Genomic DNA, 14,285 nt, shown 5'->3' with positions numbered 1-14,285 from the left:
CGTCCCCAAGACCACCCCCCCCCCCCCCCCCCCGCATCAAAAAGCGGAAACAAAAACGCCTAATTTCAAACAAAACCGATTGGCATACTGATCTCTAATGGAATATTCTTACCTCGCCCTCAATATCTCACCTTTTTTTCCATTTACTTTATTACAAAAAGTCATTTTTAGTGTCTTGCAGGAAATTTTGTCCTTTTTCAAATGGTGTATAATACAACAATCAATTTCTGAGCAACTGCCAATGGGAGGAATTTTTGTTGGTTAGTGTTACGGCCTCTCCGTTATAACTTATATAAAAAATAGTGGGCGTGGCTTGTTTGTTTGGAGCCGTGCGAGCTCCGATATACGCTTCCGTTAGTCGCGAAATTCTGTGAAGTTATACAGGTCTGTACTGTCAGAGTCGTATAGCTCTACAAAGTCTCGCGACAAAAAATGGAAACCAAAACCCCTGTTTCCAAACAAACCTGATCGATATACTGATCTCTAATGGAATATTCATACCTCGCTCTCAAACCGCTCTTTTTTGCATTTACTTTACGTTTTTACAAAAGCCTTATTGGTAGCTTTTTGTAGGAAATTTTGTCATCTCTCAACTGGTGTATGATACAACAATAAATTTTAAAACACATTGAACGACAGCACTTACTGGACAACCATGGGAGTGAAAATTCAGCACACAGTGATGGCTTTCATGCTATTGAGCACCATGAACTATGTATCAGGGGTCTGACCAGACTTGAAAAAATGTCCAGTTCTTCCGTGATGAGTACAAGTGTTACTGGTGCTGTTAGAAATGTCCACTTCTGTGATGAGTACAAGTGTTATTGTTGTTGTTAGAAATGTGCGTTTCTGTGATGAGTACAAGTGTTATTGTTGTTGTTAGAAATGTCCACTTCTGTGATGAGTACAAGTGTTACTGTTGCTGTTAGAAATGTCCACTTCTGTGATGAGTACAAGTGTTACTGGTGCTGTTAGAAATGTCCACTTCTGTGATGAGTACAAGTGTTATTGTTGTTGTTAGAAATGTCCACTTCTGTGATGAGTACAATTGTTATTGTTGTTGTTAGAAATGTCCACTTCTGTGATGAGTACAATTGTTATTGTTGTTGTTAGAAATGTCCACTTCTGTGATGAGTACAAGTGTTATTGTTGTTGTTAGAAATGTCCACTTCTGTGATGAGTACAAGTGTTATTGTTGTTGTTAGAAATGTGCGTTTCTGTGATGAGTACAAGTGTTATTGTTGTTGTTAGAAATGTCCACTTCTGTGATGAGTACAAGTGTTACTGTTGCTGTTAGAAATGTCCACTTCTGTGATGAGTACAAGTGTTACTGGTGCTGTTAGAAATGTCCACTTCTGTGATGAGTACAAGTGTTATTGTTGTTGTTAGAAATGTCCACTTCTGTGATGAGTACAATTGTTATTGTTGTTGTTAGAAATGTCCACTTCTGTGATGAGTACAATTGTTATTGTTGTTGTTAGAAATGTCCACTTCCGTGATGAGTACAAGTGTTACTGTTGCTGTTAGAAATGTCCACTTCTGTGATGAGTACAAGTGTTACTGGTGCTGTTAGAAATGTCCACTTCTGTGATGAGTACAAGTGTTATTGTTGTTGTTAGAAATGTGCACTTCTGTGATGAGTACAAGTGTTACTGGTGCTGTTAGAAATGTCCACTTCTGTGATGAGTACAAGTGTTATTGTTGTTGTTAGAAATGTGCGTTTCTGTGATGAGTACAAGTGTTACTGTTAGGGTTCATGAATTGAATGATACCTTTAATTTTACCTCCACCTATAGATATGCAGGGTTTTTCTTCGCTAACGAGTATCATAGACAATGCAAAAACTTCTTGAGTGGTACATATGGGGAATCAGCTAAGGTTGTTAATTATGCTGCCTCTTGAAAAAGTTGGTCAGGTCTTATCATCCGCCTGGTGTTGTTGCAATGGAACTGGGTGTTATATGAGGGTTTACCAAAGGACAAAGGGATGGGCTATTCAATCTCCCACATGAATGGTATGAACCCTAGTAATGGTAAACTCTCACTTGCTAAACTCTCACCCAATGATTTCAATTACTGAGTAGATGTTCTCGGTGTAGACTTGAAGTTGGCGGAAAGGCTGATAAAGGTCATTGAGTGCTTATAGTTGAAACTCAAAAGAAGCCACTGCATGGCTAAAAACAGCGGTAGTAATCTATACTGACCAACAAAGTGCACTGATGTTGTAGGTAAGTGCGAGCACTTATGCAATGACAAAAGTTATTGTTCGATGTTGTTTACATCAGTCCAGCATTCATACTGTAATCTGTGTCATATACTGCTGTCATAAGTTCAGTGAACCTCTAGCTTTGTCCAATCAATGGACTTCATAATTTCCACCTGTTGTCATGAATATACATCAGCTGGCTTTATTAGCTTCCCATGACTACAAAGAGTTGCACAAAAGCTCGGTGGGCAGAGCTTTTATAAAGTTTAACCCTAGAAAGTCGCATGAGATAGGTAAGGTCTGGAGGGATGGTTGGAGAAACAAGAAAAAGATCACCAAGGTCTTTTAATCTTTTCAGTGGGTCATAAAATGTTTAACACGATAAGGATTGCTGTATCTGAAAGTAACTTGTAATCAATGAAAAAATACAAATTATAGCAGAAGATATCATAGATTGTAAATATATAAGCAGTTATAAACTTTCATCAGTATGATATACTGTATGTTACTATTCATACAATATAGAAAAGTAGTCAAGCAAGAAATTGCCAACTTTCTTACCAATTTTATTGTAGATGGTAGCCATTTCAGGTTTCCATTATAAAAGTCTAGAGTTGTGAGTTATCGGTTGTTTGGTTATAGAAAAATTACTAGAATTTTTTTGTGCCAGCAATTTTCATTATTTTCTCTAGTAAAAATAATCCATAGGTAATAATCAATACGCAAGTTCAAGACTTATTCACTGAATCCTCAATATATGCGTTTTCATCTCATTTAGGTCGCTAGTCATGAACATATTGCATTGCTCGTTACATTGCATGAAATTAAGAATTGTCTTCTCACATATTTTAAGAAACAGGAGCAGAGCATATTTTAAAGTAGTTCTACTACTAAGCATAAAAATCTGTCTGTAGAAACACTCTAAAGATTGTTTGGCTTGAGCCTTCAGTGAACAGGTCATATATTTACCTATTATCACAATCTGATGCTCTGCTGTAGATATTGGTTTAGAATGCAATGTTTTTGGAAGTTGGTTCTCAACGTCCCAAAGTTTATCAAAAATAAACCAATAATGCTTAAGAGGCAGCTGGTAAAGAGCAGGAGGTTCTTTATTCTGAGCCATGGAGCTCAGTCTAGCCGACTAACAACTGTATACTTATACACTGACCAACTGTGTAGTATTGGCTCCTTAACACAAACAGTTTTGCTGAAGTACTTAAGAATAATCATGTTTAGACCAAGTTCCATATTTCTATGAAAGCACTTGGGTTGCAGTAAAATATATACATGTATTGCTATATGTGAGCTATATCAATTCATATATTCAAAAGCGCTCAAAAAGTGATCAAGGTATTTGTGGAACTTCGGCTAACAATATCTCACGCCTATGTTTACGCTTACGCAATTCAGTCAATCCAAAACTGGTATTGTCTATTTTATATGGAACCTTTCAACCTGTGAGCTGGAAAGCGGATTATTTAAAGGCACTTAAGTTTAAAGAGCAAGTTTACAATTTGTTGCCAAGAGCAGTTTTCCATTGCTTATGTTTCAATTCCCTTCAGCGTAATGTTTGTTGTGATTTTGTATCATTGGTATGAGTTGGTAATACTGTTTAGCTGCTCTCTAATTACAGCTTAGTTGAATAAACATTAATAGCCGTGATATTAGCTGCAGCGTTACACAATAGGGTTATCCGTTCATCGGTAGTCTTGTTCTAGTAATTTATCACTGAGGCTATCATTGAAATACATAGACTGAAGTCTGGTCACCCTGCCATTTTGGCTCAAAAATGGCAGTTTTTTTTTCTATTTTTATGGAACTATGAATAAGCAAACTGTTGCCGTAGAGAATGACGTGTTCTCAACAGGAATGACAAGAATTGTTAGTTTTGTTCTGATTACGAGCACTAATGGAAGAGCAAATATAAACAAGAGGGATTCAGATGTTGCATACAGTAAATAAATACATTTGCGTATGATACGATCTGGTTAGTAGTATAAAAGTAAATAAAATGGAATAGTTATAGAGAAACTCAGCTAACAATGTAACAGTGAGTGTAAAAATAAAACTAATTGTGGGAAACTTGATAAGCTACCATGGAACTCTTGTAAGGTAACAGACAATAGACAAGAGTTGTATGAATGCTTTTTAACCACTGCAACTTCTTAAATTAATCTAATAATTTCATAACAAAGATCAATTCACTAAATATATTGCAGCCGCATCAGGTGAAATTTATAATACAATCCGCACATGTTGATTTTCTAATAACACAAGTTAGGTATGGACTAAGTACAGCTGAAAATTATTTTGTCTTTGATGGTTTACCCCAAGTTTAATGCGTGTAACGGAAAGGCTTGAATACTATAATGTATGATGAAGACAGGAATCAATAAAACTGTCTGTTAGCTTGGCTCCTCGATGACATAGGAGGAGGTGGGAGGTCACTGTCTGAGTCACTTAAATGTGCAGGCATTTGGCTTGCGTATTCTCTAGTCGCAGGAGAGAAGTCTTCATCGCGTCTCCTTTGATTGTAGTTGGCAGATCGTACCTACAACATTCGGACCTGTTCAGATTCGAATCTGCTTTCGAGTTAGATTGCTATAATTATAGGTCCCGCAAAGTAGGCAGCGGTTGATGAGTACACACAGACCGCCTTAAGACATCTACACTATCAATATGACATTATATAATATTTTCTTTTATTTGGCTACATTAGTCAGCAGAGAATAAAGCAAAAGTTTATCTTGGAAAGCATGAAAGAGATTAATAGCAAACAGCCGTTTCTTAGCAGCAAGTGATTGAAATAAAGCCACATCAATTCCACGTGTCATACCAAATTTTGCCAAGTCCGTGTCACTGCTCAATGAATTATATTTTATGCTCAAAATGATATTACGAAGTGTTAAATTCAATCTATTTAATTTATATATATATATATCTAAATCTTAGTGCTTGTCATTTGTTGTCTGAATGTCCAGTAATAACTACGAAGTTCAGGAACGAAAAATCCACTTCACACTGAAATTGAATTCAGAACCTCTAGTTCTGCAGACAGACAATTAGACTACGCATTCAAGTGACCATACTAGTGAATAGTTGTGCACATGCTCATTACCCCGATTAAAATACCCACGTTTAAAGATGTGGTTGCGTCAAATTTTAGTTGATCTTAAAAGAAAGAATTTTTTTTCTCTATCAGTTGAAGCCATTTTAAAACTACAGTGAAACTCGGATAACTCAAACTTCAAGGGACCGAGCAAAAGTGTTCGAATTATCAGAGCGTTCAAGTTATCAGAGCACTGTCACAAGTCCATGTATTTACTTATTTATTAGTAGATACATGAACATATACAAACTATAATATAAATCAAAAGCACAAATGGCTTGTTTCAAATTAAATGCTTCTAATGTAAAGTTTAAAACGTTTTTTATCAAAAAGTATAGAGATTTTTCTATCACTTGAGATTGGTTTGTTGTTTGAGGTGATGTTATTGCCAGGACGTTTTTTAGATTGACATTGGCAAAACTTGATCGTTACTGAAATGCTCAAAAGAAAAGACATCTTTTTCTTTTGAGCGTTTTACCCACGATCAATTTTGCCGATTTTTCTTGAAGTTTATCCAAAGATTACCTTACTTTACCTGGCATTCGGTAAGAGCAACACTCCGAGGCAGTTCAATTAAAAGTTTTACGAGGTTTAACGGTACATTGTATATCACTAACGTTTTTTGAATGGATACTTATTGAATGTACACACGTATTCTGTGTTTAGGTCAAACGATGAATAGTTTTTTTTAGCTAAGACAACGTATGCCACGTATACGTTTAATTACAATTTTTAAGACGTTTTAAACATTCAACATTCCGACGTTGATTCAACTCGGAATCCACGTCGGAAAACTATTCATCACGGGCTAGCCGGGTCACGCACTCAAGGATTTTCGCCACGCAAATACAAAACAAAAACAACAAACTGTTTTTGTTTTGTATGTGCGTGGCGAAAATCCTTGCGCCCGTGACCCGGCTAGCCCTTGCTATTCATCGTATAGTAGTACGTATAAATCAAATTTCACCAAACCTTTAGAACAGTCGTTGACAAAAATATTTTGCCGATGGAGGTAGTAACGACACTTATGAATTACGAAAAGTTGAGGTTTACCTCTATGGCTTGAAATAAAGTGATTTTCTAAAGCGATAGCAACCGTTTCGGTAGCCGTTGGGCAAAAAACAGTTCGAATTAACAGTGTTGAGTTCGAGTTATATAGAGCCATTTATCATTGCGTGGGAACGGACCAAGCAAATCCAGTCGAGTTAACCATGTGTTCGCTATATCCGAGGGCGAGTTATCCATGTTTCACTGTATGTAGAACTTGGTAACTGTGGAAACGCGTTGAATCAGTAAATTCTCTAACGATGAGAATCTTCGAGACCACAGACAACGCTATTTACGAGCGATAACATTTATTATGAACTATATAAAAATTTTGTGCTGATGATTGGCTAATGAGGCGATCTTTTATTTATCGATCGTGGTTTCTTTTCAGATTTTTAACTAGTGACATCACGAAAGAAGCACCCGCTGGTACGTGAGCTTTTTAAAAGAGGGCATCATTCAAACGCATATATCTCTGGACAGGGTTGGTCTATAAAGACAAAAATGGCATCAAATTGTAGCTGATGTTTTAGCCTTTTATGGGTCTTAATTTCATTAAATCGAATTTTTTGACGCAACTACATCTTTAAAGCGCTTGCAAAAATACTATTGGTTACTACTAGCACGCTTGAAGATCATGATTGATTGTGTGAGAGATCATGGCGTGTAATGTAATGATCGCAAGCTGGCTTCACGGCTATTATTATAGTAAATATTTAGGTTACCGATAGCTAAAGTTACTAGCTTAAGTTACTCAAACTCATTGGGCAATTATTTTAGTATTTGTGCAAACTGGGCATTCATCTAGTTTTAAATAAATCAAATGTGAAAATGAATTTGGGAAAAAGCATGAAGCCAGGCTGAAAGTTATTTGTGAACATGAAAAATAACTATATTGAAAGAAACAGGAAGATACAGTCTGAAAGCTTAGATTTCAGGGCTAGCGAGTGACAAGTTACCATAGTGATATCTAGTAGACAACAAAGTCTGTAATTCCTCTGTCTCTGCCTCTCTAAAATGGCCCATTTACACATTTAGTAGAGCCTGTCAATGAGTCGGTGGCAGTTAGAAGAATTGACCCACTATTTACATCAGCTTACTAATGCCACTCACTACTGTTGTCAATTGAATGCTACACAAATATTGCATTAGGCAGTTATAAATTTTCCAAGGCAGCCTTTCTAATGCTCTCGCCAACTAATGGTTGACAGGTGGATGACACCATTGGTAGAAACAAAAGAAAAACGGTGATGAAGTCATATGTACCCTATAACAGTGTTTGCTCGTCACCAAGATAAACAAACCATTTTAAATTCTTTAAAGTTTTATTACAAAGTCTACACGCACAAATATTTAAATACCCACTAAATTGATTTGCGGAAAATCACTTTTGACAGGTTCTGTTAGCACCTACCTTTACACGATAATCTAAGCCATCGTCATCTCTCCGGCCACCTCTGTCTCTCCGTCTGCTTTCAATGCTTGGCCTAAAGTAAAGAAACATTGCAGTTAAAAAGGAAACATTAAAGCTACTCCTTAATGGTTATAAAAACGGTTTGCTCATGGTTTGTAATCACAATGTTACCTGTAGAAGTCATAACCATCAGCTTCTTCATGTTCTCCTCTCCCCTGTCTCCTCGGACTGTAGTCATTTCTCCTATTTCTTTCATTGTTCTCTCGCAAAGGTCGACCCCGATCGTCTAATTCAGTTATTTGTATGCCGGCCAAACCATTGCTGTCAAATATCGTTACCTAAACTTTACTTCCATAAATAATAGTACATGTAGTGATAATAGTGATGTGGTAATCTTTTAAACTAAAAAAAAACTGTAATACAAAGTAATGAAGCTAAAACCTGCCCTCGTAGGTGGCACAGGATGAACAATCCTAAAATGTAAGACTTCTAAGAGACATGGCAAGGTAGAAACATAAATAGAGCCATCTGAATCGGCTGGACTTCATCAAAATCTTCTTTGACTGAGTAGTACCTGATCCCAAAGTCTCTTCGATCTCGATGCTCCCATCTGATGGGGGAGGAGTCGCTAGAACTGCTTCGGTTTCTGCGTCGATGGCGTGAGCGCCTATCTTTTTTGTCGTGTTGCACCTCGAAGCCCAGCTCTCGAAATTCTCTAGGTAGAAAGTAGCCTTGTCTGTACTGTCGATCAAGCAGCTGGTCGTTGTAGTACTCTCTTCTCTAGAAACATGAGAGCTTGTTTAAGAAGGTGTGACAAGGTATGGGCAGTGTTTGGAGAGTGTTTGATGTAAACTCACCACTCACTAGCAGATTGATGAGCTAGTGTAGAACAAAACATCAGAAGGGGAAACATTCTAACGTATTTCTTTGCTGTTTATTAATTTATTAGCCATACCATTTTTGTTTTACTCAAAAGTGTTTTTTTTGTAAATATAATATTGCTTACTTTTGGTCGACGATGCCGTTTAGATCGGTGTGGAAGAGGTACAGGAAATAGATGTGGAACTTCTACTGGCACTTGATAAGGAACTTCCACAGGATAGGGAACCGGAATTTCTTGAATTTGTGGTGGCTCCCTTATTATTTGAGGCTCACTTTCGATATAGACTGGTACTTGAACTGGTACTTCAATTATTTGAGGAGGAGGAGTTGGCGCCCTTACTTCATAGGGCACAGGAACTTCGATTATCTCTCGAGGTGGTGTTGGAGCCCTAACCTCGAAAGGCACAGGAACTTCAATTACCTGAAATGATGAATTACAAAGTCATGCCCTGTAGAAGCCTGGACACAAGCCACCTCAGTGAAATTAGCCGAGCGAAGATTGTGCTCCTACCTGAGGAGGAGGTGTCGGGGCTCTGACTGGGACAGGTACCTGCACCTCTACGGGCACCTGCACTTCAACCGGTACTTCTACTCTCACCTCTTTCTCATACACCTGCAACACAAAATCTTTTGATTTTAAGTATATTTGGTTGTAATTTTCTGAGCAATTATTTGTTTGTTTGCAAGATGATAAGCCTGCATTAAAAATTGATGCAAATGCTTTGCAGACTGCTTAGGATCTCTCATACATACTTGGGGCGGAGGGGTTGGAGCTCTAACCGGATAAGGAACCTTTACTTCAACTGGTACTTGAACAGGTACTTGTTTTTCTATGATCTGCAAAATCATAGTTAGACTTTGTAGTAGTGATTATCTTTTGACCTAATGAACTTATGAAATATTAGTCAAGTAGCATAACCTTATTACAGACTTATTTAGTCAAGTATTATGACCTATTACAGACTTATTTAGTCAGGTAGTATGTCCTTATTACAAACTTATTTAGTCAAGTAGTATGACCTTATTACAGACTTATTCAGTCAAGTAGTATGTCCTTATTACAAATTATTTAGTCAAGTGGTATGACCTTATTACAGACTTATTTAGTCAAGTAGTATGTCCTTATTACAAACTTATTTAGTCAAGTTGTATGACCTTATTACAGACTCATTCAGTCAAGTAGTATGACCTATTACAGACTTATTTAGTCAAGTAGTATGACCTTATTACAGACTTATTTAGTCAAGTTGTATGACCTTATTACAGACTTATTTAGTCAAGTTGTATGACCTATTACAGACTTATTTAGTCAAGTTGTATGACCTTATTACAGGCTCATTTAGTCAAGTAGTATGACCTATTACAGACTTATTTAGTCAAGTAGTATGACCTTACTACAGACTTGTTTAGCCAAGTTGTATGACCTTATTGCAGACTCCTTTAGTCAAGTTGTATGACTTTATCATAGATATATTTACGTATAATTTTCTCATTTCCTTGCAGATTTAGCACCCTAGTTGCAGCTGATTGTACTTTGCATACTTGATAACAATTAATTTTTCTGTGTATGAAAACATTGGGTAAAAGTTTATCTACATTCAATTTCATTGTTTCTTCATACCTCAGGTTCAGATCTTATATAGCGTGGCACCTCCTTGATTCTTTCCACTGGTCGATCGACCTCAACCACTTGTCTAAAACACCACAACATTTAAAGCAAATTGTTTTGATATCATTAGATGCTTAGGAATGACTCTAGTTGCGGATTTCTTACCTTCACAATCACAGTTATTCGCTAAGGCCAAGTTCTCAAACACGATACGAGTCTTCTGATAAGCTGTTGTTGCAGGCGAGCTCATATTTAATGTTAACCTTATGGTTGGTCAAAATCATCTGAGCGTTATATGCCTCAACCCTGTAGTTTCAGCTCCAGAGGGTTTAATAGCATCGATTGCGCATGGCACGATGAGTTGTGATTTAGCTCGCAGCATTGCCAATAGAATTTATTATTATTAAAAGCTCACTTACTTCATGCATTTACTAAAGGAAAGTAACACAACAATTGGCCAATGGTTATCTATTATCAAAGATGATGTCATATTTGTCTGAACAGCAGATAACTTCCAATACAATACTATTGATTCTACTATAGCATAGTCAGCACTTGTTTGCAGGTAACTAAAAGTACTGCATGGCTGCATTTATTGTGCCTGACAGCTTGATGCTATGTTTAAAAATACTTCAACCAGGGTTGATACATTTTCTATTCATGAGTGATTATGATTTTTGTTTGCTGTTTAAAACTTCTGGAAGTAGACCAAAGTAAAACCAAGAATGGTTCTCTGCAAACCAGACTTAGAGTTTATACTAGCTGCAACATTATGCAATACTATCTGAATAGATTAGGCGGCCATCACTGGTCACTTAAACGCAAGCGAGAGTAAGAGATGTAAGAGTTGTTTACACACCGTATAATTTGAGGCGGAGTTTGTATTATCTTGGGCGGCTCCTTTACATAGACAACCTTTGGTGGTGGTGCTCTGATGTACAAGGGTGGTGGCTGAACAACCTTGACCCTCTCTCGCACAGCAGGCGGTGATCGGGGTGTTCCCATTGGGGCAAAAACTGGTCGAGGTGGCGGGGGTACGGCGTAGGATAGCTGTTCAGATCTGTTGAGGGAAGGGTTTACTCGAAGTGGTGGCTCATTTCGTCTGAATGATCGATTCGGCCGTAATAGCTCAAGCTTTTGCCTTCTCACGAGTCTCCTTGGAAACATATTGCCATCATCACTATTCCGTCGCAATGAATCAACATTAACAATATTAGGTGTGCCAGACATCTCGCTGTCACTCTCTCCATCGGTGACAATCTCGTCGGCAGCAATCTACACGCACAGAACATTTTCAAGTCAAATGAAAAACTGCTGAAATATAAATGAGTTTATCATCGAAACATTAATGGGAGAGGGAGAAGGCAAGGAAATGAAGACTCACTTTGAAACCTTTCTGAGCGAGGACTAAAAATTCTTTTAATATTTGCTAAACTGCTTCAAAAGCTCCACTACATGCTTGGCAAACCAATAGCTACTTAGACACATCTGTCACCTATTGCCACTCACTATAACCCATGTTAACCTTATACCTTTGTGACAAGGAATCCACTAGCCACTTTTCAGTCAATTGTGAACAGTTAAAGTTGCCAGATCACTTACCTCTGAGGGAATCCTCTCCGTAGTGTGACCACTTTTGTTGTCATAAGCAAATTTAGCTGCCTCTACAAGTCCGAAGGCCGACTCATCGGTTTTCGTCATGAAGGTATAGGCTTGCGCCTGGCCTCCTCTGAACTGCTGCGAAATGAACGAGAAAAGAGGAGCGTGTGAGCTCTCTTGGGCTTCTCTGTTCGCCAACTCTACAAATTTGCTGTCTCGAATAGCTCGAGTTGCTGGATCAACGTAGTTAACGCATTTGTTGGCTGCCGCTAGATATAAGTTTTGTATCGGAAACCAAAACACTGGTGGGTTGTGGCCATCTACAAGCTGGAGTTGCATTCCCGATGTATAGATAGTGAGGAAGGCATTAATCCCTTCTAGTTCGTCAGTCGCGTGAGCGGGATAGGCTCTTCGCAGTGGCTCCGACAGCGCTTCAAGCCCTTCTCTGTTTTGTGTTGGCGAGGAATGTCCAAGAAACAGGACATTCGACTTGCACAGAACGCTGTGTGGCCGTGTTGGCTTCACCATCTTTTCTCTTCACCTGAATACGTTAACAAATCCAATTATATGCTGGTTCATACCATCCGCCTCTCATCCATATTTCTAACTACGTTTTTTGTCTTGAATTCACCAGCAAAACTACTGCATTCTCTGCACCCACGCAGGTGGGTGTGTCCACGGCACGATTACAAACTTTCTGCTAACTTAGTTAAGTTTGAGGCATATGCTAGTTACCCTCATTTAATAATGGGTGTGGTCATTGATTCAACAGATAAAGGATCAAATTCTATTTCTATGCAAGATGCACTTACCTTTTCTGCAATAGGAAGGCTCTTGTCAGGGCTACTTAAGCATTCGTGTATTTGCCCTTCGTCTTACCTCAACAATGAACTTTATACGCCCATTATTTTATGAGACAATTCAACCGGTTGCTTTCCTCTCTATTTTCTAGCACTCGAATGATTCATTTCTCATTGGCTACGCATTTCAGTAAATCAATACAGGTTATAGAATTCAATAGGTGCAAGAAGCTCGTGAATGGTCAGGCTTGGCATACCTTTTATTCATATGACAACGGGCCACACTAGCGTGTAGCACAAGTATTGAGCATTCAGTTGTATGTGTCTATTCACCTGCCCCTTTAGCTCTGCTGTTTTTATTATTTTACTCACATAGATGCAAGCTGACCTTCTCTTATGCTTTTGTTACTAGTTTAGTAATTGGTTATAAACTATCGGTAAATGAATCATCTGAGGTTGTTTTTACAATCATTTTATCATCATGAGAAGACAACTCAAACTATGAGTCAACTGAGTGACATGAAAGCTAAATGATGTCGAACTGTTATCACGTTTATTACTTGTCTAAAAATGTAGACCTTTAGTGTTTGAACCTTCACCAAGAACATGGTTTTATTAAGGATTTGAACATTTAATGGAGACAGTTTGGAAATGACACTTAGTTGCCACTGTTAGTAGTCTTACTTCTTATAGTGTAAACAACTCCAATGTTTTATATATTGCTGAGTTTGACTTGAGACAATGGATCATTTAAATAGTGAGATTGAAACAATGGTCACTCCTTACCTCACTGTGGTCTATGGTCACTCATTACCTCACTGTGGTCTATGGTCACTCATTACCTCACTGTGGTCTACGGTCACTCATTACCTCACTGTGGTCTATGGTCACTCATTACCTCACTGTGGTCTACGGTCACTCATTACCTCACTGTGGTCTATGGTCACTCATTACCTCACTGTGGTCTACGGTCACCCCTAACCTCACTGTGGTCTATGGTCACTCATTACCTCACTGTGGTCTACGGTCACCCCTAACCTCACTGTGGTCTATGGTCACTCATTACCTCACTGTGGTCTATGGTCACTCATTACCTCACTGTGGTCTACGGTCACCCCTAACCTCACTGGGTCAATGGTCACCCTTAACCTCACTGCGGTCATCGGTCACCTCTTGCCTCAGCCCTTGCCCATACCACACCTCCTGTGATTAGTTATGCCTTTACTGTGTTACAACCTACGTATACCCTTTAGATTGTTCAAGGTCACACAGGATGTGACCTTAGTCACACCAAAGTTTCACAAAATGTGTGACCTTGATGTGACCAAGGTTTAAGATCACACAGATTGTTACCTAGCAATGCAATAGCACTATTAAAAAAAATCAAAAAGCCTTAATCTAAAATGCATGATGCTTTTACCTAACATAAAATCTAAAAATCTAGTATTAGATTTTACGAGCATTAGTAATTAGTAATTGCAGTAAACCTGTAAAAAATCTCGGTAGATGCCTGTCTTCATATGATTATAGGAATAAATTTAACGACGTAAGAATAGGTCCAGTCTAAGCTACTTGCAAGTGATTGCATCACTACATACTACTCTGCTACTATATCAGTTT

At 38.1% G+C, this 14,285-nt stretch overlaps 1 protein-coding gene across 2 annotated transcripts; it reads right to left on the bottom strand.

Annotated features, from left to right (window-relative positions):
- Nucleotides 1-4,150: 4,150 nt before the first annotated feature.
- LOC137387577 (uncharacterized) lies at nt 4,151-12,797 on the bottom strand. 2 transcript variants are annotated; one of them, XM_068074041.1, is made up of 12 exons: nt 12,678-12,797; nt 11,869-12,406; nt 11,126-11,541; nt 10,279-10,351; nt 9,411-9,494; nt 9,169-9,270; nt 8,782-9,078; nt 8,350-8,555; nt 7,947-8,096; nt 7,776-7,848; nt 7,321-7,373; nt 4,619-4,756 (listed from the first exon to the last, which is right to left on the bottom strand). In XM_068074041.1, exons 2-11 carry the CDS (start codon nt 12,391-12,393, stop codon nt 7,332-7,334), a joined length of 1,968 nt encoding a protein of 655 aa, XP_067930142.1. In that variant the 5' UTR covers nt 12,394-12,406; nt 12,678-12,797; the 3' UTR covers nt 4,619-4,756; nt 7,321-7,331. The 2 variants fall into 2 exon arrangements, with proteins under 2 accessions (XP_067930141.1, XP_067930142.1); XM_068074040.1 differs by lacking the exon at nt 7,321-7,373 and having other exon boundaries at nt 4,151-4,756.
- Between the last annotated feature and the right edge of the window lie 1,488 nt (nt 12,798-14,285).

Source organism: Watersipora subatra, chromosome 2 (genome assembly GCF_963576615.1).
Source record: "Watersipora subatra chromosome 2, tzWatSuba1.1, whole genome shotgun sequence".
NCBI classification, from domain to species: Eukaryota; Metazoa; Bryozoa; class Gymnolaemata; order Cheilostomatida; family Watersiporidae; genus Watersipora; species Watersipora subatra.
The sequence above is the reverse complement of the archived record's forward strand: the minus strand, read 5'-3'. Positions and strand labels throughout refer to the sequence as shown.